We start from the raw sequence: 27898 nt of genomic DNA on the forward strand, positions 1-27898 counted from the left end.
TACCACATCCCAAGCACGGATTCTATCGCTGTTAATGAACTTCAGGACCAACTGAACTCTGGGTGCAGCAGCTTTAGCACCCATTTCCCACCAGCCCTGGGGTCTGTCACCCGGTGTAGGAGGCGGCCCCGGCCACCGGCACCGGCACCGCCACCTCAGGGCTCTAGGGATAGACGGGGCTGCAGCCCCCGACTGCCCGGCACTGCTGGGGCTGGCTGGGGCCGAAGGGAGCTTTTTTAATTATTATTTTACTTTCCCCCGCAGTCTCAGAAAGTGCCCCGTGATGCTCCAGATGTTTGTGAGCCCCGTGGCTGAGCGGGGCTGTCCCTGCAGTGGGGCCGTGCTGGCCCTGCCCATGAAGCGCAGCCCGGCTCGGGAAGCGCTGGCTCCTCTTCACTGTCCCCGAGCGGACCTTGAGCTCCTGTCACCCCCCGCCGCCCCTGGCACGGCCCGGCGGCCACCGGGAGGGATGGAGGGGGTGCTGCAGCCTCGCTGCTGCCGGCCGGGTGTCGGGGCAGCCCTCGGGACTCTCCCTCCTCTCCGGCCGGACCTGTGGGATCCCCGTGTGGTCTCTGGCTGCCTCTGGGGAGGGGGCGCAGCGGGGGCTGGATCCTCTCTCCCTGCTCCTCCCTCAGGCCAGGGCTTGTGACTCTCTCCTCCTCCCCGACCCCAGGGAATGCCGAGAGAGGGGGAGCCTGGAGGGGTGAGGGTGCTCCATGACCCTCCCTGCCCTCATTCGGGCACCGCCCAGGGCTCCCCTCCTCCATCCCAGCCCCAGCCGCTCCTGGTGCAGCTCTTGTCCCTCCCCAAGGACCTGCCTGCTCTGATGGGCAGCAAGGGCAGCAAAACGTGAAAACAGAGGCTGGAAAAACATCCCCAGGGTGTTCCCAAGGCGCTGGCCCTGGTGCTGTGGCACGTCCCCAGGACACCTCCACGAGGCCACACACGTGTCCCACAGGGATGTTCTGCATGGGGCAGTTCATGTGAGGCAAGCCAAGCGCAGGGTCCAAGGTCTCCCCTGCCTGGACATCCCTGGGGCAGCTCCACGATGAGCAACACCCTGGGAGGAGGCCCAGAGGCTCAAATTCTTCTCTGACAAGGAGACGAGAAGGAGGAGGTGACACTGGGACAGCCGGGCATGGGGTGGTGGCCCTGTCCCTGCTCCAGCCACCCCCCCTGCAGAAGGAAAGAGTGAGCAAACACCCCCAGCAGAAACCAGCTGCATTTAATGGCTGCTCCTGGGGAAGGCTGTGGTGGAACAAGGCTCGTGGCAGCATTTTTATATTTCAGGGTCAAGAGCTGAGGGCAGACAGGAATTGTCACTGATCAATGACAATGGAGCAGCCCCCACTCCCCAGTGCAGAGACACCATGGTCCTGAGCTGGGCACAGCCCCAGCCCTGCCCCAGTGGCAGCAGCACTTTCTGCCCACCTGGTTTGTGGATGAGGGACCCCCACGGCCTCCCCTGGCCAGGGCAGGTCCCTCCAGTCCCGGGGGTGTTGCAGGAACCGGGGGCTGGGGAGTTCCTAAGGCTCAGACCCAGACAGCTTCCGTGGGGCTCCAGAGCCGAAGCCCCAGACCTTTGGCATGACAGAGGTGCACGGCACTGTGAGCACACTCAGAACAGCATGTCCTGACCGAATGATCCCACGGGAAATTCCCCTCCCTCCGTGCAGCACTGCTGGAAGCGCTCCCCGTGTCCCTGCGAGCCCCCGGGGCCTTTCTGACAGCAAACACCTCTGCCAGAGAGGAGGAGCCGCAGCTGCGCCCGGTTTGTCACCCAGGCACGGGGACGAAGGGCGAAGGGATTCACTGCAGGAGCCCCGGGGAGCTGCGAGGGGGATGCAGGGGCTCCCAGCGTGGGGAGGGCAGCGCCAGCCGCGGGCTGTTCCAGGGACAGGAGCGGCAGCGGGAACAGCCCGAGCGGGGCCGGGGCCTCCGGGCCGCCCTAGGCGCTGTGGAAGATGCGGACGCGCTGCGCGATGTCCTGGCGGCACAGCGGGCACGAGAGCAGCCGCTCGCAGCAGCCCTGGCAGCAGCAGACGTGGCCACAGGGCAGGAAAATCATCTGGGGCTGGGGGAGAGACACAGAGGGGACACGGAGAGTGCTGCTGGCCCTGAACACCGCTCCCGGCACGGGGAGCTGGGGAGCACCCGCGGGGGCTCAGCGTGGGGAGAGAGCCCCACACCCCGATCTCTGTCCCCCCTGGGTGTGCGGGGCAGGGCTGCGCCCAGCAGGACACGATGCGATAGGGGGAAGGACACGATGGGACACGAGGAAGGACAGACACCATGGGACACGGGGCAGGACACAATGGGATACGAGGAAGGACAGACACCATGTGACACAGGGTAGGATGCAATGGGACACGGGGCGGGACACGGCGGGGCTGAGCTGAGCAGAGCAGCCCCGTGAGCGCTGCCCAGGCCCGGCGGGGGAGCTCAGCGAGCTCCTGCCCAAGCCCGCACGGAGCCCGGTCCGTCCCTGCCCGGCCCTGTCCATCCCTGCCCTGCCCTTCTCTCCCCCGTCCCCGCTGCCGTGCCCAGCCCGGCCGTGCCCGGATCTGGCGGGATCAGCACCCGGGCACTGCCAGGGCCGGGCAGAGCTGGGGCAGCGCTGGATCCCGCCCTCCCTCCGCGCCCGGCTCCACCCCGGGCGGCGGCGGCTCTCACCTCCCGCTCCATGCACACGACGCACTCCGACTGCCGCTCGTCCCCCGGCAGCGCCGGGGCCGTGGGGGCCGCGGGGCCCGGGGGCTCCTCCAGGGGAGCGCTGGGCTCGGGGCCCGCAGGGGCCTCGCTGTCCTCTGCCCTCCGCAGCTCTGCAAGCACAGCCAGCTGAGTGCCCTGAGCGCTGCCATCGCCCCCGCAGCCCTCCTGCCCTCCTCACACACCCACGGCAGGTGTAAAACGTGGCAGAAAACAACTGGGGGTACCTGGGATGGTCGTGGCCACAGCCAGGATCTCCCGAGCCCGCCTGAGGATGGCATGCTGCAGCCCAGCCTCTGTCACACCGAGCTGTGGGGAAAGAGGAGCGTGTTGGCTCCAGAGGGACAGACAGCAGGCTGATGTCCCCAAGGGAACACTGAAAACTCCTGGGCATTACTGGCAAGACGTGGCCATGCCAAGGAAAGCCCCCTCTGCCAGACACCAGGAATTCCTTGGTGCTATTTCTACTACAGAGAGAGCACCTGGAGGATGGTGGAAGAGGGAGCCAGGCTGCAGCTCACCATGCAGGTCTCTGGGAGAGCCACTGCCCACAGGGACAGAGCAGCACAGACACCTGTCCCTGTGGGGAGGTGACACAGCAGAGCATCCAGCCAGGCACAGCTGGATTCTGAGCAGGGACAGGGACAATCCTGTGGCTCTCTGTCTCGTACCTTCTCCAGGTCACTGGCACTCATGGTGCCCAGCGTGTCCAGGGATATTCGGTGGTGAGCGAAGATGGGCACGTACTGCTCAGCAGAGAGCTCCAGCAGCAGGGCCACCAGCTGCTGCTCCAAACCCTTCTCCTGCAAAACATGGAATGAGCTCCCAGATGTGCCCCTGGGGCCAGGCAGCAGCAGGGCTGGGGCTGTGCCCATCCCTGGCCTGCCCTGCTCCAGCTCTGCTGCATCCAAACACAGCAAAGCCTGGAAACCCAACAGCTGGAGCAGCTCTGGCCCCAGGGGTTTTATGGGCACAGTTCAAACTGTTGAGGTCTGGGAATCACAGAATATCCTGAGCTGGAGGGACCCACCAGGATCCCCCAGCCCCCCCACCCTGGGCACCCCTGGCAGTGCTGCCCAAAGGCTCCTGGAGCTCTGGCAGCCTCGGGGCCGTGCCCATTCCCTGGGCAGCCTGGGCAGTGCCAGCACCCTCTGGGGGCAGAGCCTTGCCCTGAGCTCAGCCTGAGCTGCCCTGGCCCAGCCCCAGCCGTGCCCTGGCTCCTGTCCCTGTCCCAGAGCAGAGATGGGAGCTGCCCCTCGGGAGGAGCTGCAGCCCCGGGGAGCTCTGCCCTCACACATGAAACACCACCCTCGGCAATGCATGTCTGCAGCAGCCCCTGCTTTGCCAGCTCAGGCCAATCTACAGCACAAGCAGAGCTCAGATCAGCTCCTTGTGCCCACCCTGAGGGGACTTGACCAGCATAAAGTCCTGTCTCAGGCCATGAGGGGCAGGAATGGGCAGGAGTTGCTGCACTCAGTCGTGTTTGAAGGGGATTTGGGGAGCCAAGCAGAGCCCTTTGGATGCTCAGCTGGAACAAGAAGCCTTGCCTGGATGGTACTCAAGAGTTTGCTGTTCCTGACCAGCAGTCTGGGGCTGGGACAGCAGCTCCTGCTAGGAACAGCTGAGGTGTTGGCACCACAGGGACCTGGGCAGCTCCACCCCTCCCCAGGCAGGAATGAGGGAGCTGAGAGCACCATGGGCAGCACTGGATCTGTGTGAGGGCTCTGTGACCTGCTCCCAGCCTCAGCTCAGGGGGCTCCTTGCTCCCCCCAGAGCAAAGCAGAGCCACAGTGGCAGCAGGAACAGCAGCAGCACCTGGAGCTTCAGGGACAGGGGCTTCTGGTTCAGCAGGCGCTGGTACTGGATCAGCCAATAGTTCTCCTGCTTGGTTTCGCTCTTTGCCTCCATTTCCAGCTGAAAAAAAAACTCCATTCATTCACCACCCAAGGGAACAAGGCCAGGAGGATTCAGGGATGGGTGTGAGGAGGGAACCCCCAGCCTGGGCACTGCAGGGCCCAGCCAGAGCCCTGTGATGGGGTCAGACAGAATTTCTGCCTCCTGCAGGCTGGCCCCACTTTGACCCCACACGGGGCTGTGCATTTCACTGCTCCCTTTGCCCCAGCCCTGTGGCCTGATCTCCTGAGGCTCAGACCACAACTCCCATCCCTTGTGCTCATCCTGCTGCCCCCTCCCTTCCCAGCAGGGTCACTGGGGGTGATGATGGTGCCCACGCTGCCCCAGGCAGTGCTGCTGTGGCCCCCAGGTTCATGTTACAACTCCCTGGGACTAAACTGGCTTCTGGACCTGGACACAGCCCTGCCCTGCTCCCCTTCACTCCCACACTGAGCCATGGGCTCTCCCTGCAGCCAACCCAGATCCTTCCTCACCCACAGCTCTGCATGAGGGGCTTCATTACCAGGATTTGCTGCAGTTCCTCCTCCCTTTGCTTCTTCTCCTTGAGCAGCTGCTGCAGGAGGGAGCCGAGTGCCCGGCGCTGCTCCGTGACTGCCTCCTGCAAGGGGAGAGCTCTGGCAGCCCCAGCCCCACTCTGCAGCCCCAGCCCCACTCTGCAGCCCCACACTGCAGCCCCAGCCCCACTCTGCAGCCCCAGCCCCACTCTGCAGCCCCACTCTGCAGCCCCAGCCCCACTCTGCAGCCCCAGCCCCACACTGCTGCCTCCACTGCTCCCAGCAAAGCCCCTGCCAGACCCACAGCAGCCCCTGTGGCTGTGCAATCCCTGTGCCCCACAGCTCAGATCCTCTCCAGCTGAAGCTGCTCCCTCAGCCCTGCACTGCTCTGTCAGCCCCAGCCCACCCTGGCTGCAGCTGCTCCTTCTCACTCCATCAGGAGCTCAGCCAAAGGTATCCCTGGTACCCCTCCTCAGAATCATGGAATCCCAGCCTGGTTTGGGTTGGAAGGGACCTTAAAGCCCATCAGTGCCACCCCTGCCATGGGCAGGGACACCTCCCACTGTCCCAGGTTGCTCCAAGCCCTGTCCAGCTGAGAAAAGACCACCTGAAAGCAGGTCTGGAGTCCTGCAGGTTACCAGGACAGTGAGGTCCCCTTGCCCTTGGGATGCTTCCTTCCCCTGGGGTCTCACCCCAAGCACACCAGGACAAGGCCAGGCATCCCTGCAGCCACTCCCTGGCAGTGCAGAGTTAATTGGCTCAGGAATGTCCCATCATGGCCCCTCTGCAGCTTCAGTCCCACCTCACCCATCTCTGAGCAGAGGCCATCAGCCACAAGGACACGGGGACAAGGATCCTGTTACACCCTGAAGTTTGGGGACACCTTCATTGATCACAGAACTCCAGAATAGGTTGGTTGGAAGACACCTTAAAACCCATCTTGTCCCACCCCCTACCACAGGCAGGGACATTGTCCACTGTCCCAGGGGGCTGCCAGGCCTGTCCAGCCTGGGATCAGCACCTGGACCCTGCACAGGGACAAGCAGAGGAGCAGCTGCCCCTCCCAGGCCAGCCCCACCTCCAGGGGACCACAGAGGCAGCAGCACCAGCACCTCCAGGGAGGGACAGGGACAACAGATGACAGGAGGAGCTGCCCCAGCCCAGCAGGGACCCTGTGGGGGGCACAGCACCAAGGGCAGGGGGATCAGGCAGACCCAGGTGTTCAGGGCTCGTTCCTCAGCTCCTGGTGCAGAGCTCTGCTCCCTGCACTGCCCTGCAGCTCCTGTGCTCACACCTGGGCTGCCCTGCAGGAACTCTGGGTGGTCCCTCCAACAGCACAGAGTGACACAGAGGAGCTGAGTGAGTCCAGGCAGCACAACCCAAACCTGGCACCTGAAGGATCCAGGACAGGCACTGCTGCCTGGAGCCAGCACTTCCCACTGCTCTGTCACTGCCCTGGCTGTTTGTCACTGATTGTGGGCTGAATAAACAGGTGACCTGACCTGGCACATGGCACACAGAAGAAAAGAACTGATGCAAATCATCACAAAACAAAATTTAAAGCCAAGCTGCTGAGGCTAAACCTGGCATTCCTCAATGTGTGACTGCTGATGATGCCAAAACCAAAACACAACACAATGCAAGAGGACATGCAATGCACAGCAGGCAGGTGGTTTTGGAACAGCCAACAACTGGATTGCAAAATCCTTCCCCACCCAGCACACCTGGAACTGCCCATCCCTATCAGGGCTCCTCTGTCTCTCTGCTGAGAATGCCTGGGCATGTTTGGGAGCAGCAGTGATGTCCCACATTGCCAGGACACACAGGGGTTGGTGTCCCACATTGCCAGGACACACAGGGGTTGGTGTCCCACATTGCCAGGACACACAGGGGTTGGTGTCCCACATCCCCAGGACACACAGGGGTTGGTGTCCTGTGCAGAAGAACCTCCTGACTGAGCATAAACCCATCTGGAAAGTGCCAGGAGCAAGGGAAGCAGGTGGAGCAATCCCAGAGCAGGGAGGGTGGGGGGCAGCCCCAGAGCCCCACGTACCTGCAGTGTCTCTGTGTCCAGTTCTTGCCTCTTTACCTCCAGCTGTGTCAGCTGCAATAACTCTGTTTCTATTAATTTAATCTAAACAGAAGATGAAACATTTTTTACTGACATTTAAAATGACTTTGATTTATGCTCGTTTTAAATGAGGTCTGACTGGCAAGGGCAGCACTGCAGAGCACCCAGAGGTGCTGCTTGTGCCCTTTGGTGATGTGTGTGCTGAGGGTGCCTCTTCTTTTACCTGTGAGGAGCTGTGTCCCCCCACTCCAGCTGTCTCTCTACTCTGAGCACTTCTGCTCAGGTCTGGAGCTCACACTGCAATCAGTTTGTGCACCCAAACCTTTGGCAGCCACCCTGGAATGCAGAGCCAAGACCCTCCCAGCTCAGACTCCTGGGACAGTTCTCTGCTTTCCAGGCACTCCAGCAATCCCAGAACAACACCTGCTCTTTCAGGTGGGGTAACTGAGACACAGAGAGGTGAAGGTCCAGGGTCCCACAGCAAAGCCAAGATGAGAGCCCAGCTCACCCCTCTGCCAGGCCACCAACTGTCCCCAGGCCACGCTGCTCCTGCTGACCCCAGGGCTCTGCCCCTGCAGCACAGGGTGGGAGGGGTCCCAAGGGTGAAAGGTCCAGCCTTGGCATCAAGGAACAAACCCCCTTTGTTCACAGAGCAAGAGGGAGCAAAATGCAGGGCCCTTATGGTGAAGCCAGGCAATGATGGGAGCTGTCAGACAGAGCACAGGCTTCCAGCAGAATTTGGTCACTGGGGCACTCAAAATATCCAAGTCCTCAAGTCTATCCACCAAATCCTGAACTGAGACTTTTACTCTGTGTCCAATCAGGAGAGGGAAGATTCTGGAGCAGTATCAGAAACCAGCAACCCTCCTTCCTGCATCCACCACTGCTGCCTTCCCACCTTCCTGCATCCTCCCCTGCCACTTTTCCACCTTCCTGCATCATGCCCTGCCTCTTTTCCATCATCCCGCATCATCCTCTGCCACTCTTCCATCATCCTGCATCACCCCCTGCCACTTTTCCACCCTCCTGCATCATCCTCTGCCACTTTTCCACCTTCCTGCATCATCCCCTGCCTCTTTTCCATCATCCTTCATCATCCTCTGCCACTTTTCCATCATCCTGCATCATCCTCTGCCACTTTTCCATCATCCTGCATCATCCTCTGCCACTTTTCCATCATCCTGCATCATGCCCTGCCACTTTTCCACCTTCCTGCATCATCCACCCCTACTTTCTCCACCAGCTCTTGCTCTTCCCCCCACCTACATCACTGCACCTCCTGTGGAATGGAGCTCAGAAAGGCATGGAGCTGAGAATGGGAAAGAAAAGGTGAACTGATGGCTCAAGGTGCAGCTCTGATGTGCTGGATGGAGATGCAGTGGGCTCATGTGGAAGCAACAGCCCTGCCAACTACACAGCCTGAAGGAAATCTGAGGTGCAACTGCAGGTCACCCCCAGAGCAGTGCAGGTGACTGAAGGAGTGGAAATGCCACCACCTCCAGAAGCCAAAACCTGCTTTGACACTGCCTCCCTCAGAGCTGGAGTGCAACCATCACTGTCCAAGAGCTCTTCATGTCCTCAGACCCTGCTCTGTGCTCACAGCACTTTGTTCTTCCTCCCAGGGTCTCAGCAAACAGCAGCATGAGCTGAGGGGCTGGTTGCTCTTTCCTCTGTTGCTGACTCACCTGGTTCCTGATCTGCCTGTGCATAAGATCCTTCTTCACCTGGAGAGCTTCAAAGGCAGTTTTCTGCATCTCAACCTGAGGGACAGGCAAAACCCTGCTTAGTGAGGTGGTTGGTGCAGCTGCTGATGGGCTCAGAAGCTGCTGCCTGGCAGGGATTCAGGAACAAGTCCCTGACTGGTGCTTGCTCTGAGCAACAACGTCCTGAAACACAGCTGAGAGCCCAATGGGTAAAGCCCACCCTGGAGACACACAGAGAAATATTAATGTCATTCAAACATTCATCTGGAATGCTCTGTGTGAGCCCAGCTCTCCTTTTCAGCAGCACTGAGCAGCCAGGCTGTGCTGCAGGGCACAGCTGCCCAGCACTTCTGAGAACAAACTTTGCAAATGCTTGTCCCAAGTCCCACAGGAAACCTGCCAAAAGACAGGACTTCTGTCTCAAAATCCCCTCTTAATCATTGTGTCAGTTGTGCTTCTGTCCTTTCTGCAAATTTGCTGGCTAGATAAAAAATAATTTTTATTTCAACCACCCAAGTTAGTTTGGCAGAACAGCAGATATTTTCAAAGTTTAGCATGTAGTGTTAAATAAAATCACTTCTGCATGCAGCCCAGCCCCTGCTGCTCCTGTGACCCACTCTGGATCCTGCTCTCCTCCATCCCCCATGAGCAGTTTGCTCCTTTGCCTACCTGCTGCAAGATCTCACTGACAGCTTTGCTCTGGTCCAGCTGCTGCCAAGCCAGGATCTGCTGGAACTTCTGATCCATCTCAGCCAGGCTGCAAGGAGATGGATGTGCCATGGGGTTAATGCTGGGGCTGGGACTCAGAGGAAAGCAGGCAGTGGGGAAAGCAGGAGGAGGAATTTCTTAATGAACAGGAGAAGTGGCACTGCACAGCTGAAGGCTACAAATTTAACATCTCCTTCCCTACACCCAAACCAAACCTGCACCACAGGCTCCTGTGGCCCTGCTGAGCAGGTCACAGGCTCACAAGGCTGGTTTTGGTCAGTGCCAGATGTTGCCAGATTAAAATTTCTCATCTTGTTGTAAACAGTGAGCCAGGATGCTCAGCAACACTCACAACACTCATGTACTCCTTATGCTCACACAGCACCCCTGAGGCAGCCTGGGAGCTGAGGGGAGCAGCTCTGGGCCACAGTTTGGCACTGAAGTGCCTCAGAAAACAGGAATACAACTGGTCTAACTCCACCCTCCATATTTAGCAGAATGTATAAGGCAAAATAAACAGTGCAAAAAAGTGACAGTTCCCCCAAAGTGTGATTTACATGCAAATTGTGGTGGTTAGAAGGTGGTTCATTTAAGGCAGTCTGACAGTTTAATTTGCACTGTCCTGGGCTGTTACAGCTGTCCTACTGCATTCCACCATCTCCAGGGGTTCCTGGTGTACTTATGGGAATTACATTGCTGAAAGAAAGGGATTTCACACAGACACCCCCTGCACCTGGAGCAGGCCTGGCTGACGAGGTCCTGCCGGCGAGACTCAGAGGTTGTTTGGAGGAGTTTGTTCTTGTAGGTCTCAGCCAGCATCTGCTGCATGGCAGCTGGGGACAGAGGGGACAGAGGGGCTGTCAGTGCCTGCCTGGCCTGGGTGTGCAGAGCAGGACTCACCCACCACTGCTGCTGCAGTCACTGCAACCAACAGTGGCTCCTTTCTCATTGCTCTTCCCACCTCTCTGATTCCAGAGCACACCCACCCACCTGTGGCTCTTTACTGGGAAAAGAGCTCAGCAAACTCCACCCTGTCTGTGCCTGCACCTCTGCAGTGTAAGAGAAGCCCAGTCCCTGCCTACCAACCCTGAGATCACAGAATCTCCTGGGAAGTAGGAAGGGACCCCCCAGGATCCCCCAGCCCAGCCCCTGTCCCTGCCCAGCCCCCCCAGCAGCCCCACCCTGGGCACCCCTGGCAGCGCTGCCCAAAGGCTCCTGGAGCTCTGGCAGCCTCGGGGCCGTGCCCACTCCCTGGGCAGCCTGGGCAGTGCCAGCACCCTCTGGGGGCAGAGCCTTGCCCTGAGCTCAGCCTGAGCTGCCCTGGCCCAGCCCCAGCCGTGCCCTGGCTCCTGTCCCTGGCCCAGAGCAGGGGTTGGGCTCTGCCAGTCCTGGGGGGACTTGAGGCTGCTTCCTCTTCTCTTGTCCCTTGTTCCCCGGGAGCAGAGCTTGACCCCCATTTGGATTCACCCTTGTTTCATTCACGGAGTTGTAGAGAGTGAGAAAGTCTCCCCAGAGCCTCTTCCTCTCGAGGCTGAGCCCCCTCAGCTGCTCCTGGTGCCCCTTCACCCCCTCTCCCAAAGCCCTGGCTGGACTCACAGGCCACTTCCCTCCTGCGCAGCTGCTCCGTCTCCTCCTGGGTTATTGCCATCAGCTGCTCCATCCTGATTCTGCCAACAAACAACACTTCAGCCACTCCTGCAAAAGATCCCTTTTCCTTTACCCACCCAGCTCAGAGCCTCAAGGCTGGGCAGGTCCACCCTGCTCAGGAAAGTTGGGCTTATCAGAGACACCAAAGCTCAGTGATTTTTTGGTGAAGACCCTCTAAGTTTTATGGGAGACAACATTTGCTCAAAACCACAGAGAGAGTAGCTTTAGACAGGGAAATTGATTTTTCTGGAGACAGAACATCAACACAACGTGGACATGCTCTCCCCAAACAGTGCCAGGCCCTTCCCTGGCTCTCCTTTCTGCTGAGCTGGATGAGCCCTGCAGAGCTGGCCCAAGTGAGCAGTGCCACTGCAGGCAGCAGCCTGGCCTCCCTCCCCACCACCCCTGCCCTTGTTCCAGCACATTCCCCCCACCATTGACCAGGTCAGGAGCTGGTGTGGCTGGGGAACAGCCTGACAAACAACTGGATGATGTTCACCCAGTTTACTGGGCCACAGCCCAGCTGGCTGAAGGGAGGGGGCAGCTCACAGGCAGGGCAGAGCTGGGGACAGTCACTTTTGGTGCAGAGTTAGCTCACAGTGTTGGCTCAATGGCAGATTTGCTTCCCACCTGCTCCTCCCCGCCTGAATACATTGCTGGAACACACTCATACCTGCCTTGCTTGCCAGCAGATGGAGGATCTCTGCTGGTCTCTGATATTGGAATAGAGTTTTGTTCCCAAACTCATTATTTAGGACCATCCAGAGATGAAAAAGAGGTAAAATCACTCTGTGACTGGGTGTGCCAGACTGGGTAGGACCAGCCATTCTGAGTCCAGTGTTCTTGCCTCCAACAGTAACCAGAGCCAGGTGTGAGAGGAACCTCACCTGGCTTAGAGTGGATTCAGACTGTGACTCTGACAGGAAGCTCCCAGCTCTCTTCCCAGCTTCTAACCCCTTTTCCAGACAAGTTTGTTTCAGAGACTCACCTCTCATTCTCCAAGGACTTCAGAATGTCTGAACTTCGTTTTTGCCTTAAAAAAGATAAAACAAAAGGTTTTCATCAAGCTGAGTAGAACATCCTGAGTAGAACATTCTGCCCAGAGGGCAGAATCAGAGTCACAGAATCCTGACTCAGAAAGGACCCACAAGGATCATCCAACTCCAGGCCCTGCACAGGACAACCCCAACAATCCCCCCATGTGCCTGAGAGAAAACAACTTTGCTGTCATGCACAGCAGAGCAGCTTTCAGCAGGCTGGGCACCTCCCATCAGCACCAGCTCACATGGACACCCAGCAGACACAGGCAGGGGCAACTTAACACTTCAAATTTGCACTTTCCATGAGGAATTCAAATTTCTTCCATAGCACTGAAAAATCCCAACATCACACATCTGTTAAACAGTTTTTATAAGCTGCAGATTCCATGTGCTTGAAATGGGTCTTTGGCAGTGCAGGAGCTAAGGCAGCTCCTCCAGACATCGATCCTGACCAGGTCCAAAACACTCAGAGATGAAATCAACTGCCCAAAACAACATGACAAAAAAAAAATCAGAGTAAGACCCACCTCTGGTTGTCCTCCAGCAGCTTCTGGATCCGGCTGGCAATGCCCTGCTCTGTGTCCTTCAGCTGCTGCAGCAGCTTCAGCCTCTCCTCCTCCAAACAGCGCTGGTGCCTCGACAGCCCCTGCTCCAGCCTCTGCTGCTCCTGCCCAGAGCAGGGAAACCAGGAGCAGGTGCTGGGCTTGGGGAAGGCACTGGGTGCCCTGGAAGGGCCTGCCCAGCACACCCACCTCTCTCACTGTCTGCAGGATCTCATCCTTGTGGCTGTTGAGCTGCTGCACCAGCAGGGCCTGCTCTCGCTGCCCCACGTTCAGGCGCCGCTCAAACTCCAGCTTCTCCTGAGTTTTTCTTTCCTGAGAGGAATCAGAAGAAAGATGAAGGACAGGAATCTCCTTCCCCAGCAAGAACATAACCAGGCAAAAAGGTAAAGCAAGGGATAGAAGCCCTTTGAAGAGGAGAAGGGAAGCTAAATGGCAAACAGGAGGCTTGTCTAGGGGAGGGGAATGTTCTCTCCTTAGGAACCCAAAAACTGGAAAGCAGAAGCTGCTGCTCCCTTCACAATGATCTCTAAACTGTTTCATGTCATGGAGCTGAATTCCCTGGGCATTGACTGATACCAAACCAGCCAATATAAACACGTGCAGGGAAGCCCAAAATGCAGGTTGGGCTCAGCTCCCCATGGCACAGGACCCCCCAGTCTGAAGGGAGCAGCCAGCTCTGAGCAACTTGAGCAAAAATCACTGGGGACTGCAAGGCAGGAGCTTCTGGCTATTTCAAAGTGAGCCATGCACAGGGGAAGAGACAGAGACCAGGGAAACAAAAAGAACAAACTAAAAGTGCAGCCAGGTGAGGGGAATGAGAAACAAAATAAAAAGATGGAAAACAAAAAGCAGAAGCAGACCCATGCTGCAGACAAAGCAGTTGCAGGAGTTGATCCTTACCTTCCTCTTCTCATAATCCAAGAATTTGTTCTGAAAAATAAGCAATACCAGCAGACATTTATTCCCAGAAGTACTTTTGTGTAGATATTATTATTCCACAGTACAGTCTCCCCATACCGAGTGAAGATATCAACCAAAGGCACAGCAACACAAACCCCAAGTCCAGTCCCTCAGGCTTCTCCAGGGGCACAGGCAGTGACTCTGCACTTGCCAAAGAGCACAGGAATTACCACAATTATTGGCCCAGCCTCCCCTTTCCCAGGTAGGGCTGAACATGTCTAGCACTTGGCTGGGAAGCACAAGGTTCTGCAGTTTGCTGTCCCCCCAAAAACACACTGCACACTCCATGTCCCCCTGTCACCCCTGTCTCTTGGCTCCATCACTGCTTTCAAGGATGGGGACAGTTCCTTGGGAGGTGTCTTCAGGAATAAGTGTGGTGACACCAGCCCAGCTGAGGAAGGATGAGCCACCCTTGCTACTCCCTCAATCCCAAAAGACACAACCCATGGAGGAGAAGGTGATGAGGGATGATGAGCCAAGTGCTGTGAGAAGCTTTGGGGGAGCACAGAGACAAATCCCAAACCCTCTGGTACAGGAGAGCCTCACCTGCCACTCACTCTCCTCCTCCAGGTACTTCTCCACTGTCCTGTCCGCCCCATCCACTGAAGTTCCTCCTCCATCGCTCTCCAGCGTGGGGGGCAGGTGCTGTGAGGGAGGGGAGTATGCAATTCCACACTCTGCAAGGCACCAGACACAAAATAACATTTGAGGCTCAAAGACCACCTTGGCACCGTGGCTGTGAGCTGGCTGCTGTGTGGGGCTGCTTCCAGCTGTGCCCACACATCAGGGAGTGCCTGGCAGAGCTCCTCCAGCTTGGGCTCATTTTGCCTTTAATGATGGCAAAAAAAATGATGGAGCTGTGGGGCCACTCCATTCCCACCAGGATTCAGCTCAGGCAGGATGGACAGGGAGCTCTGGGGGGAGGTGGGGCCACTCCATCCCCACCAGGACAAGCATCTGCTCAGACAGAAACACACTCTGCACACAGGTGCAGCTTGGTGACTTCTGCACGGCTGAAGACCAAAATAAGTTCTGACTGTCCTGTTTTTTCAGGGAATATCCCAATGGCTGGCAAGGCATTTCCCCTGCATAAAACCTTCACCAAAACTCCCTGTCTGTATTAAACACAGTGGCTGCAAACTCCCAGTATATTATCTATGAGTTTGAGTTCTCCATCTGTTTTCACCTCTCTCCAAACAACCTGCAGGGCCCAGGTCCTTCCTCACAGAAAATGAGAGCAGCAGGGACTTGGAGTGACTCCTGAGTGTCTCTCCTTGTCCCAAGGCAGTGACAGCTGACAATGGCTAATCCTCCCACAGCAGAAAACCCAAATAACCACGGGAGGTGCACTGACCTCTTATGGCCACTGGGACAGCCTGACCCAGCCACTGTGATTGTTAACAAACCACTCTGCATGCCAGTGTGGCAGGGCTCAGGGAAGGACTCAGGGCTCAGGGAAGGATTCTGTTGTGCTGTTTGCCATCACAGACAGGTAACCAGATGTGCAGGGCATCACCAACCACCCCAAGCAGGCTCACACCATGTCTGTCCTCCAGAAATGCCATCTCTGGGCACAGCCCAGCTGCTCCTGGCTTACCTGTGCAGAGGAACTGCTGGATGGCCTCTGTGCCTGCACTGCAGATCTCAGGGGGTGGGTAGGTCATGGCAGAGGCATCCAGGGTCAGAGTCTCCAAAACAGAACACACAGAGCTCCAGGTTATTCTGAGTCTAGACAGAGGCCAGCTGCAGTTCTCCTTGCAGGTCCCCAAAATCTTACTTCATGTTACCCTAAATCCTAACATAAATGTGAGGCTGTATTGAATCCTGTGACAGTACCAGTCTCTGGTTTTTCTGGCTCTGGATTGAAGGCACTTGAGACAGGAATTCATGTTGGGACTCAAGTGTTTATTATTTCTGATCAGTTAAACAGTCTCACTGCTGTGAGTTGGGCAGCTTTTCATTAGAAGCCACAAAATGGCCAACAATCTCTGGTTACAAGGTATTTTAAGACTAAACTACTCAATTAAGAGCTGACACCTGGATTATTTCCCCTTTTAGCCCAATAACTGATCCCAAAGAGCCCCCAATGCAGACTTTCCTGCCCAATTACAAAATTCCACCCAAACCCATGGAGAAGGAGGAAGAAGAAGTAAGAAGGAGAAACCAAGGATGACACCCTGTGCCCTCCATCTTGCTCCCATCCACAACATACCAAAAATAAAAAAATCCAAATTTCTCACCAAGTGATACACCTACACTGCTCTATATAATCTATTTCACACTTTTGTGGGTTCCAGTCTATCTTGAAGTCTAGGAAACTTTCTCCATGAATGAGGGTCAAGGTCAGTGCTCCCCTGGGGGTCAGGGCACCCCAGAACAGACAGAGAAATATTGCCTGTGCTCTGGGTTCCCCCAGAATCCCTGCTGGGTGTCTGGCACCTTTCAGAGGTGACTCCAGTGCCCCTTATTTGGAAGTTTCTGAGCTGGCCATCCACTGAACATTCCCCTCATGCAGGCACTGGCATTTCATTTAGGTACCAGAGGTCAGAGCACTTCTCAGCTCAGACATTCCCTATCCATGTCAGGAGTTCAGCATGGAAATGGGGTGATACCAGGGCATGGAGAGGAGTCCCATAAAGAAAGAGGGGAAGAGCCACTTCTTTTGTCCTACTGTGGCCACCAAAGGACCCAACGGTGCCTTGTGCAGGGAAGGGCACAGCAGGAAAGGAACCACTTTATCAAGCACAGAGGGCAAATCTGCACAGATGCCTCAACTCAGGCTGTGCTCATGAGAAGTGAAGCAAAATGTTGTGTGAGACAGGAGAGCATTTATTCACACCTTCCTGCTGGTGTCTGAGGCAGCCCTGCTGCCTCACACTTGCAGCATTTAGCACTGACAGGTTTGGCAGCCAGAAGGAACAGATCCATAAAAATCCTGCTGCTTTTCCCATTCTGAATGTGCACTTCAGAGAGCCGTAAACATATCAAAGCTGATAACAAGTTGGAGATCTGCCAGGGTGACAGAAGCACGATTTGTGCTCTTAAAGACAGCCCTGGCAGGTAAAATCTAGGGGTTCACTCTCTGGGGATCGCTTTTGTCATGATTAAATGACAAAATGATCAGATAAAATGGTAAAAATTATCAGAAAAGACCAGAGCAGGTACATAAAAGTAATTTTGGACAGTGTGAGCAGCCCCGTTGCAATCCTGCCCAGACCCTAAACATCCCCTGGTGGGCTGGATTAATTCCCAGCTGAGGGAGGCAGGCAGGGAAGGGAGGGCCCCAGGGCGGTACCTGCAGGCTGCGGGCGTGGGCCAGCCCCCGGGGCAGCTCCTGCAGCTCGTTCCCGCTGACATCCAGAGCCCGCAGGCTCCGCAGGCCGCTCACGCTCCCGGGCAGCGCCCTCAGCTGGTTCCCTGCAGGGACAGAAAGGCATCTGGAACCATGGAACCACAGGATTCACAGAATCGCAGAATCCACACCATTCACAGAATTCACAGAATCACTGGTTTGGAAGAGACCTTCAAGACCATCGAGTCCAACCCAGCCCAAACCCCTCAACTCAACCCAGGCCCCCAGTGCCACATCCAGGCTTTGTTAAACACACCCAGGGATGGGGACTCCACCACCTCCCTGGGCAGCCATTCCACAACTTTATCACCCTTTCTGTGAAAAACTTCTCCCTGATATCCAACCTGAATTTCCCTTGGCACAGCTTGAGGCTGTGTGCTCTGGCTGTGTCAGTGCTGCTGCAGACAGAGCCCAGCCCCAGCTGAGCACAGGCACCTTTCAGGAGCTGTGCAGTGATGGGGGCAGCCCTGAGTCGCCTTTTCCAGCCTTCCCAAACCAGGGGCCAAGCTCATCTGTTCCAGCACCAATCCATAACCACACACATGAGGCTGTGCCAGGTCACACAGGGACTCAAAGGATGGCACTGCCCACCAAGGGCAATTTGGGATCCAGATCTCCTCCTCAGCTGAGGTCACTGCTGCAGGCTGGATCTGTGCTCTTTATCAGGTGAATATTTGTAACATGGGATGTTCTTCCCTTGGCTTAAGCCCCAGGGATGGGAAGAAGGGGACTGAGTGTGAGATTGCACACCCCAGGCTCAGAGCCCAGGTGCTGCAGACAGACAGACAGACAGGCAATGATCTGAGCTGCCCTTCCAAGCTCCTCACCCTCCACTGCCTTCCCTGTTTCAGCAACAGCTCCACATAACTAAATCTCCTTTTTCTCCCAGATTTATGGCACTGCATAGCTGGAGAATGTCCAGGAGTCTGGAAAAGAGGTGTGACTTTTGTGCCTGGGCTCTGCAAACCTATGGAGACACACAGGAGCCAGCTCTGGGGCTTGGGGGACCCAACTGTAATCCAGTTTACCTGGCTGAGTGCTCTGCTTGCTTTACTGGAGGGCCTGAGGCTGACACATTTTCTGCTTAGATCATTTCTCCTGCCTTGCCAACTATTTGAATTCAAACCTTCCTTGTGCTCCTTCTCAGCACTCTGAGTGTAAACCATCTGGTGTTTGCCTTGATTGAAAGGAATAATTGCTAATGCAGCTCACCATGACCAGAAAAATGTGCTTTGTCCAGAGCAATCCCATTCCATACCTTTCACATTGAGGACCTGGAGCTGTGCAAGGTCTCCTATAGATTGTGGAAGGCTTTTTAAAAGATTCCTTTCAAGGTTTAGGACCTAAGGTATTAACAGAAGAGATATTCAAAATATTCATCCAAGTCTCATGTCTTCTACACATCTGTGCTGCTGGGACTTTCAGACAACTTGAAATTGGTTGTGGATAGCACTTTCAGGATTAAAAAAAAATGTATTTTCCATATAAATAAATATGGATATCCCATGGATAAGTATGGATATCCCATGGAAAAAGGGCATGCCAAGCTACCAGGGGCAGTGAGAAACTGCTCACCACCAACATCTGGTGCAGGATCCAGATGCAGGAACTGGGAATTGGAGTGTCCAGGGCAGCCCTCCCCAACTCCAGCTCTCACCTAAAGCTCTCCCTGAGCAGAGAGACCCTGAGTGTGCCCTCAGACACTGCTCTGGGTTCTCAACATAACCACCCCAAGGGGAACAGCAAAACCTGAATGTCTGGGGAGATCAGCAGGACTCTGCTTGCTCAGAGCATCTGCCTGGCCATGGGAGCCACCTGGGCTGCACCAAGCTGGAGAACACAACCAAGCCTGGCTTCTCCTGCTCTTCTCCTGCTCCTTTCTCCTTTTTTCCATGCCCTGTACAGACACCTGGGATGCAGCCTCAAATCTTTTACCTGAAGAGCTGTCAGCTGACCAATATCAGCAGGAAGTGATGCCAGCTGGTTGTCATGCAGATCCAGAACCTGGAAAAGCAGATGATGTCACCAAACAGGGTTGGGAACAAAAGTCATGAATTATCTCACAATGAAAATTACTTTGCTTCCAATGGGGACTTTGAAAAGCAGCTCAAGTTTTGCAGGGGACATGGATACTTCATTCTTGGCGGTCTTTTGGAAATTCAGGCATCAGTAACAAACAAGGGACAAGGGAGAGCAGTGACACTGAGGGAGCTGTCCCACAGAACTGGAGGAGCCACCTGGATAAATCATCCCCTTGGAACCAGGCTGGCAGCAGGAATTTCTGCAGGATCCATGAGCTGAACTGCTGCAACAGCAGTGCAGGGAGAGGGTGGGACAAGACCTGGAGCCCTCCCCCCCTCCTGAGGGGGAAACTGTGGGATTCTGAAGGGGATAAATGAGTTGTGGGACTGACAGTGATGTGCCACAAACCCCTCAGTGAGTGCTGTCTGCCAGCCTGGAGCTGAACCCAGAAAAGGCAGGAGTCAGCCTGGTACTGATCCCTGAGCCAGCCAGCCAGCCAGAAGGGATTTACTTGGGCTGGTGTGCTTTAGTGCAGCTCAAATCAAGGAAAATAGGAAAAGAATCACAATTACCTTCACAGTTATAAGACTCAGGAGGCTGCAGGACTTTGGAACTAAGGATGTCAGATTATTGGTATGAATAATCAGCACCTGGGAAGGAAAAACCTCATTGTCACATAAACATGAGACACGAGAACAAGCAATTTTGTTGGGATTGAACTGGGGAGGCTGTACAAGAACTCAGTTTCATATAAAACATTGCAGTAGGAAATGAATTAGCAGAGAAGGTCAAACATTTCACATGAGATCTAAACCAGAGCCCAGTTTCTCACATGAGAAATATCCTTAGATGGGCTAAGACAGGAATAACCACTTGCTCTTTCCTGGCAGAAATTAACTGTAAAAAACACAAGCAGGATTGATCTGACTCAAACCGCTCTCTATTGTAGTTTCACACAGGTGGACAAATTCCCGACAAGAAAATTCCTTCTGGGCCACCATAAAACAACCCCACACAGTCATATCAAACATGACAACAATAGTTAAGCATATTAATAGAATTATTTAATAATTATTTAATTATTTCTGATTAAAACATTACCTTTTTTTGCAAGACCTTGCAAGTTGCAAAAGCCCCATAAGGAACCTAAAAACAATAAACAAATAGTCATGTCAGACTGTCCCGTGTCTCGGCTGTTCCAATGGCCTGGAAAGGCTCTGGGTGGCCTTGGGGCAGCCCGTGCTCCAAAGGACAAAAGGAGTCTTCAGGTTTTTCAATTCTTCAGTGTTGTTTATTAATTCTCATCTACAATATTTTCTCCCGGCCCGACAGAGGTCCGCACAGCAAGCCAGCCATGAGCACACCGACTGCCCTCGGGGCGGTCACTTATTTTTATACCAAAAACTACGTGTAAGATATTTACCTTTTCCTCCCAATACCTTTCACCCTTATTGACAAGTGCACATTCAGTAAGAACCAATCTCAAAGTGCCACCATCACCATCGAAGATGGATGACAAGAAGAAGAAGAAGAAGAAAGAAGAAGAAAGAAGAAGAAGAAAGAAGAAGAAAGAAGAAGAAAGAAGAAGAAGAAAGAAGAAGAAAGAAGAAAGAAGAAGAAGAAAGAAGAAGAAGGAAGAAGAAGGAAGAAGAAGAAAGAAGAAGAAAGAAGAAGAAAGAAGAAGAAAGAAGAAGAAGGAAGAAGAAGGAAGAAGAAGAAAGAAGAAGAAAGAAAGAAGAAGAAAGAAGAAGAAAGAAGAAGAAGAAAGAAGAAAGAAGAAGAAGGACAGGACACACCCTAATTCCTCCATCTTGTCCCCTAGAACCTCCCTGTACCGAGATTCCAAAACCTGTGTTTCACTCTATAATTAATCTATCCCTTCACCATTTATCCCCGTGTGATCCTCCCATCCTCATACAGGTGTTGCTTCCTGTGCAGGATCAAAGTCCAGCCACCAAACACTTCTGGCAATGTTCCAGGATTTCCGAGCCCCCCAAGGGTTGTCTCGGTGACTCTGCACATCAGGAATGCTGTGCTGAGTTCCCACATCAGACTTCTCTTTTAAGCAGTTCTACATTGTCCACCTGTAAGGTGTGAACAGCTTGGCTGGAAATAAAAGTGATGCTTAAAATCACTGCCCTGTGATTTGGGCCCAGTATTTCCCAGGGAGTTTCCATTTAAACAGCTCCCAGTGGCTCTCCAAGACACAGCAGTGGCACAGAACAGGCTGAGGCTCAGGCAGGAGTTCAAGCTTTGTGTGATTTAATATTCATTGGGCAGATGAGTCAGGCAAAGGCTCAGCTTTCTCATCACAGAAATGCATTCTGTGCTTTGGCAACCTCACAACCACTCTGCAGTGTGCTGAGAGAGAGAGGTGAGCACCAGGCAGGACAGGATGACCCTGGTGTGCCAGAACAGGGACAGCAGACCAAGGAGGTGCCAGTTCAGCCTCTGCCAGGCACAGCTGGGCACTGTGACCTTCCCTGCAGCACAGAACCAGCAGCAGGCAGACCCCCCTGTCCATGGTTAATTGTAAAACCAAAGTGATGTCTCATTCCATTTATTGAAACAACAATGAAAATGAACAGCAAGACAGTTTACCAGATTAGCTGTGGCCCTGAGTGGGGCTGGATGGGTGGATCCTCTGTCTGCCACCCCCAGGCTGTCCCACACACCTGCAAACCCACACAGAGCTGCTGGCAGCTCCTGAGCTTGGAACAAAACACCCCAAAGTCTCAGCAAAGCCATTTCATACTGCACAGCAGGCAGCTCTCCTCTCCAGGATGGTGTCACATCTCCACACTTTGCTTGGCAAGGGCATCCTGTGTTCAGGATCAACATTTTGGAAGCATGAGACAAGGAATAAAAATGAAAAGCGAGATAGAAATGAGTTTCTGCCTGAGGAAAAGCTGTGCCTGGCACTCTGTCACTGCCTGCCCACACACCAGAAAATTGTTTCTCATTTAGTTGATTACAATAAAAGAAGCCAAGCTGGGGTGAGACTTCCATCCTTAAATCCTTACCCAGCAACTTGGAAGCAGGATTGGGATTTTCACTTACACAGGAAAACAACCATGGCTGGCAGACTGTGTAGCTCTAAGATCAGAAATACTCAACCTCTGGCAAACCAATTTCCTCAGGAGCAGCAAAATTAAGCCATGAGGTCCCAAACTAGGGTCAAACAAGGTGGAGGGTATGAGACCACTCTGCCCTTCTAAAGGATTCCCAGGAAATAGTGTTGAAGCATGAGACAGAACAGGCAAACTCCCACCAAAACAAAACAAAACAAAAACAGCAAACCAAAACAGAACAAACCAAAAAAGACAAAAACAAAAACAAAAAAACCAGGAAAGAAGCCCCCCAGAACTCAGGAGATAAAGGAAAAGGTGGACCAGCAACAATTTCTGTCTCAAGGCTCACAGGCATGAGAGTAAGTCTGACAGTTGTTTCCAAGAAGCAGACAGAGAATCAGAGCTGTGAGTGAAGGCTGGAAGGTGTAGAGGCCATACCTCTGAGAGCTCACATCTGGATATGTCAAGGGTGTCATCAGCACCAGCTTCTTTTGCCTGGAGAGGGAACAAACACATCCAGAGAGTCAGACCATGCACAAATCCAGCACCTCTTGCTGCACCTTGCCCAGAGAGTTTGTGGGTTCCCATCCCTGGCAGTGCCCAAGGCCAGGCTGGACAGGGCTGGGAGCAGCCTGGGACAGGGAAAGGTGTCCCTGCCATGGCAGGGGTGGCACTCAATGGACTTTAAGGTCCCTTCCATCCAAACCAGTCTCTGTTTCTGTGGTTCTGTTCCAAAGTATTTTCCATGTTCAAATCAAGTCCATGCAATGCAGCTGCTAACAGCAATGGACCTGGGCAGACACCACTCACCCATGTCCCCAAAGCCACATCTACACACCTCTGGGTCACTGCCAGGGATGGTGACCCCACCACTGTCCTGGGCAGTCTGTTGCAATGTCTGAAAATGCTTTATTCAGGAAAAAAATGCCCCAATATCCACCCAGAGCCTCCCCTGGCCCAGCCTGAGGCCGTTCCCTCTCCTCCTGTCCCTGCTCCTGGGAGCACAGCCCAACCCCTGGCTGTCCCCTCCTGTCAGGAGCTGTGCAGAGCCACAAGGGCCCCCTGAGCCTCCTTTGCTCCAGGCTGAGCCCCTGCCCAGCTCCCTCAGCCTCTCCTCATCCCTTCCCCAGGAGATTCCCTGGGCCAGAGCACCCTGGTGAAATCCTACTCCAAGAAAACAAACAGCAACATCCAATGAGTTAATCCTCAGAGTGACAGAAGATCAGAATAATGGGAAGCAAAAGAGAGGCACAAGGCAAGGCAGATGTGATGGGAAGTCACAGGTTCCCTTTAATGAAAGGCAAACTGGGAGATCTGTGAGGGCAAAGGGGCATGGAGGAGAAAGGGGAGCTGGGGTCCCACCTGCAGGCTGGCAGGAGATGGGGTGGGGTGGGGGATACTCCATGGAACCACACAGAGAGGGGTGGAAGGGGCACCAAGGGGATGTGAGGGCGGGAGGGCAAAGGCACAAATTCCCTGAAGGGCATTAGGAAGAAAACCTGCTACCTTAGTGGGATCAGGAACACAATTACTGCTCATGGAACATGGTCACTGGTCATGCAGGGATGCACCAAATCACACAGAGCCAGGATCAGGCATGGAGAACAGAAATGACCCTGGCAGGCAGATCTGGTAGCCAAGGACCAGGCACAGAGGACAGAAGTGACCCTTGTCACAGACATCTTTTATGAAATATCCTTTCCTTAGGATTTTTCCTCCTGAGAAGCTGAGAAGCCTCAGGAACAAAATGTAAACAATGATTATCTGCTGCTGTGGAATGCAACAGGTGCATCTGGGATTGGTCTCATGTGGTTGTTTCTAATTAATGGCCAATCACAGTCAGCTGGCTCGGACAGAGAGTCCAAGACAGCTGCCTTTGTTATCATTCCTTCCTATTCTATCCTTAGCCAGCCTTCTGATGAAATCCTTTCTTCTATTCTTTTAGTATAGTTTTAATATAATACATATCATAAAATAATATATCAGCCTTCTGAAACATGGAGTCAGATCCTCGTCTCTTCCCTCATCCAAGAACCCCCGTGAACACCATCACAGACCCTGGCAGTGCTGAGCAGGCGCAGGGGACAGAAATGACCCTGGCAGTGCTAACCAGGCACAGGGGACAGAAATGACCCTGGCAGTGCTTACCAGGCACATTTGGCACCCAAGGACCAGGTACAGAGGACAGAAATGACCCTGGCAGTGCTTACCAGGCACATTTGGCATGCAAGGACCAGGCACAGGGGACAGAAATGACCCTGGCAGTGCTTACCAGGCACATTTGGTACTCGAGGCGTTTCCGAGCATCTTCGCTGGGTTTCTTCTTCCTGGAGAACAGAGGCATCTTCAGCCCTGCCCAGGGGCACATGTGGTCACTGCAGAGAAAGACTGAGGGATCCTGGGCTCTGTGCTTGCTGGGGAGCCCGGGCTGCACAACTGGGACCTAATGAGTTGGGGGGGAAATTAAAAAGAAAACAATTGTGTCAGTGAAGGTCTTTGTTTAGCTGGACAGGCAGTTCCAGCACAGGGAAGTACAAACACGAGGCACTCAAGCCCTGCTGAGGTCTGAGAGGGGTTGGTTGTCTGGGTCAGCCCTGGGATAGGCACAGAAAGGTTGCTGAGGGATCAGAGAAATGCAGGGTCCACTGCAGGAATTAAAAATTAAAAAGTTGTATCAAGAAATCAAGTACCAGGGATGAAACCCAAATTATTTAAACTCAAAGTCAATTCTGGCACAAAGGACTGAGAGCAAGGATTCCAGGGAAGAGCAGTTGAACCTGAGAGAGGAAAGGTGCAGGAAGATGCCAAAAGGTGGAATCAGGGGTGCAGGTGGCTGAGAGACACAGACACCAGGCAGCTCTGGGACAGGCTCTGACCCAGCAGTGGGGAAAAGGAGCTGCTGGCAGAGTTTGAGGGAAAGGCAGAAAGCTGTGCTGGACAGGGAATGGGGAGAGCAGCTGGGAAGGAGGTGGCACCAGTGGAGATGAAGGAAAGAGATGGGGCAATGAAATCAAGGAGAAAAAGGGTTTTATTTTCTATTTATTGTGGCTGCACAGGACCAGGGGGCACAAATGGGCAAAGCACAAAGAGCCTGAGCTGGGGCTGCAGCTGGAAGGGGCTCCCAGAGGGACCTGGCAGGGAGCTAAGGCTGGGAGCGAGCCCTGAACACTTTAAACACTTTCAGTGACTTTTTAAACACTTAAAATTCCTAAACAATTAAAACCCAGCACAGAAGAGGCACTGCTTCACCAATGGGGCACAGCTGCTCAGCTCAGGGCTCAGTGGAGTCAGTGCTGCACACAAAGTGCTGATCTCTGCCAGCTCTGGGTCTGCAGACCCCAAGGGCTCCTGGGGAGCAGCTCCTCACAGCACCCAGCCAGGGAGGTGCCCTGAGCAGGGACAGCTCTGCCAAAACCTCTGTAAAATCTTTACAGAGACAAATCCTCGCTGTAAAAGTAAAATAATTCAGTGTAATTTATCCCTCTTCCTTTCAGTGCAGGAGCAAGGAGGCAGAGACACCCTGAGTCCCTGTCCTGCTGTCACAGCCCTCACTGGGACAGCCATGGGCCACAGCAAACTCATTTCCAGCAGTTCTGTGGCTCCTTCCCTGCCACCCCAATTTCTGCCTCTCTAACCAGCTCAGATGACTGAAATGCTGCTCAGAGCCAGCTCCCAGGAGAACTCAGAGCACTGAGCAGGAAGGGAAGCTGGCTGGCAGGGAAATGCAGGGCAGAGCCAAGGGCAAGACACCAGAGGCACCAACAAAAGGAGATTTTATGAGAAAGCAGAAGGCAAAGGTGCCTGCAACAGGATATCCTGGAATTGGCGACCATGTTCAATCCTGCTGAGCATTTCTGCATGTCCCTGTCCCATCTCACCCTTCCCCATTCCAGCCAGACCTTACTGGTCATGGGGACAGTGGGAAATCTTCAGTTTTCACCCAAGAAAATGGATCAAGACATGAAGGGCAGACAGGGAACAGGAAAAGAATCATACCAGGGCTCACAAGATGAAGGATCAGAGATTTGTTACATAGATTGAACAGCTCTCAAAAGTGGAAATTTGCTTTGGTGAAGACACATCAAACCCAGCAGCCAGGAGTGAAAAAAGCCCTGGGCATGTGACCATTTAATGATGTGATTTTTATTTATTAAATTACTGAAAGAACTGCCTGTAAGTGCCCAGGCCAGCACCCACCCTGCAAGCACTGAACACCCACAGACACCAAACCCTGATCCCTGCAGGCAGTGAGCACCCAGGGACACCAAACCCTGATCCCACTGATCCCTGCTCTGCCTGAGGAGCAGCCACACGCTCAGGAAGGGCACAGAATGTTTTCTGGGTGTTTCCCAGTCTGTAGCTGTTTGGATGATGACAGCAAAATAAAACCAAATTTTTTACTCTGGGAAAACACACTCAGGAGTGAGGCAGCAGTGAGCCAGGGTCTGGGTGGGCTCCTGGAGATGCTGCTGGCCCTGGGAGACAGAGATGTCACCAGCAGGCACAGGCTGCTCTGGCTGTCTCAGAGATGTCACCAGCAGGCACAGGCTGCTCTGGCTGTCACAGAGATGTCACCAGCAGGCACAGGCTGCTCTGGCTGTCACAGAGGTGTCACCAGGCAGGCACAGGCTGCTCTGGCTGTCACAGAGGTGTCACCAGGCAGGCACAGGCTGCTCTGGCTGTCACAGAGGTGTCACCAGCAGGCACAGGCTGCTCTGGCTGTCTCAGGGTGTCACCAGCAGGCACAGGCTGCCCTGGCTGTCTCAGGGTGTCACCAGCAGGCACAGGCTGCCCTGGCTGTCTCAGAGATGTCACCAGCAGGCACAGGCTGCTCTGGCTGTCTCAGGGTGTCACCAGCAGGCACAGGCTGCCCTGGCTGTCTCAGGGTGTCACCAGCAGGCACAGGCTGCCCTGGCTGTCTGACAGGGTATCACCAGCCAGCCCTGCAGGCCCTGGAACAGGCCCAGAGGAGGCAGCAGCCGAAGTGCAGCTCAGGCGCTCGCTGTCCTGCATCGTTTGCTCTCTGTGCTGGAGCTGCCACTCCTGCCGCAGCCTGAGCCTGCCCTGGAACAAATCTCCGCTCGTCTTCTCCGCTCTCTCAGCCCTTCCTTTCCCTCACCATCACTATTCTTCTCTCTGCGGCTCCCCCTTCCAGGCTCACACAGCTTCCAAGCTCCTCGCCTTCTTTACCCTTCCCTCATCCAGAACAGGGCCGTTCTGTGCCCGAGGGCCCAGAGCCTCGGAAGGATGAAGGACCGAGCCGGGATTGCGGCTCGCAGCCCTCGGGCACCGACACCTGAGGAGAGCAGGACAGAGAGCGAGGCGGACACCGCGCAGCTCCGGGCACCGCCTGCTCCGGACCCTTCCGAGGGGCACGCCCGAGGCGCGGTGCCCGGTGCCGGCCGGCGCAACGCCAGTGTCCCACAGCGGGTCCCGCAGCCGGTCCCACCCGCCCAACCCCGCTCACCGCTCGGCGCCGCCATCGCCGCCTCAGCGCCGGCTCAGGTGATCAGCGGCACCGCCCATAGCGCTCCGCCCCGCCCTGAGCGCCCCGCCCTGCCCTCAGCGCCTCGCCCAGAGCGCCCCGCCCAGAGCGCCCTGCCCGCAGCGCCCGTGCGCCCCCTGGCGGCCGGAGGACCGCCCC

At 54.8% G+C, this 27898-nt stretch overlaps 1 protein-coding gene across 2 annotated transcripts; it reads right to left on the reverse strand.

Moving 5' to 3' along the window:
- Window positions 1–1208: 1208 nt before the first annotated feature.
- LRSAM1 (leucine rich repeat and sterile alpha motif containing 1) lies at window positions 1209–27804 on the reverse strand. Of its 2 annotated transcripts, none has more exons than XM_059486287.1 (25): window positions 27722–27804; window positions 24527–24697; window positions 22693–22749; window positions 20285–20329; window positions 19756–19833; window positions 19097–19165; window positions 18420–18504; window positions 17105–17226; window positions 15407–15497; window positions 14356–14486; window positions 13750–13779; window positions 13039–13161; window positions 12814–12953; window positions 12235–12279; window positions 11196–11266; window positions 10333–10432; window positions 9561–9648; window positions 8874–8948; window positions 7171–7251; window positions 5126–5221; window positions 4525–4623; window positions 3381–3512; window positions 2937–3018; window positions 2674–2822; window positions 1209–2074 (listed from the first exon to the last, which is right to left on the reverse strand). In XM_059486287.1, the coding sequence occupies exons 2-25, from the start codon at window positions 24620–24622 to the stop codon at window positions 1949–1951; spliced, it is 2211 nt and encodes a 736-aa protein (XP_059342270.1). In that variant the 5' UTR covers window positions 24623–24697; window positions 27722–27804; the 3' UTR covers window positions 1209–1948. The 2 variants fall into 2 exon arrangements, with proteins under 2 accessions (XP_059342270.1, XP_059342271.1); XM_059486288.1 differs by lacking the exon at window positions 27722–27804 and adding an exon at window positions 26452–26482.
- Between the last annotated feature and the right edge of the window lie 94 nt (window positions 27805–27898).

The sequence above is a fragment of the Ammospiza nelsoni genome, chromosome 20 (genome assembly GCF_027579445.1).
Source record: "Ammospiza nelsoni isolate bAmmNel1 chromosome 20, bAmmNel1.pri, whole genome shotgun sequence".
In the NCBI taxonomy this organism is placed as follows: Eukaryota; Metazoa; Chordata; class Aves; order Passeriformes; family Passerellidae; genus Ammospiza; species Ammospiza nelsoni.

What these genes read in the sequence shown, in the direction of transcription:
- LRSAM1 (XM_059486287.1), bottom strand. Translation starts at nt 24,622, where the DNA reads ATGTGCCCCTGGGCAGGGCTGAAGATGCCTCTGTTCTCCAGGAAGAAG. An exon ending in CCAGGTCCTCAATGTGAAAG is followed by an intron (nt 17,227 to 18,419) that starts GTATGGAATGGG and finishes CTGTCCCTGCAG; the next exon opens with GGAACCAGCTGAGGGCGCTG. An exon ending in AAGTCCTTGGAGAATGAGAG is followed by an intron (nt 11,267 to 12,234) that starts GTGAGTCTCTGA and finishes GTTTGTTGGCAG; the next exon opens with AATCAGGATGGAGCAGCTGA.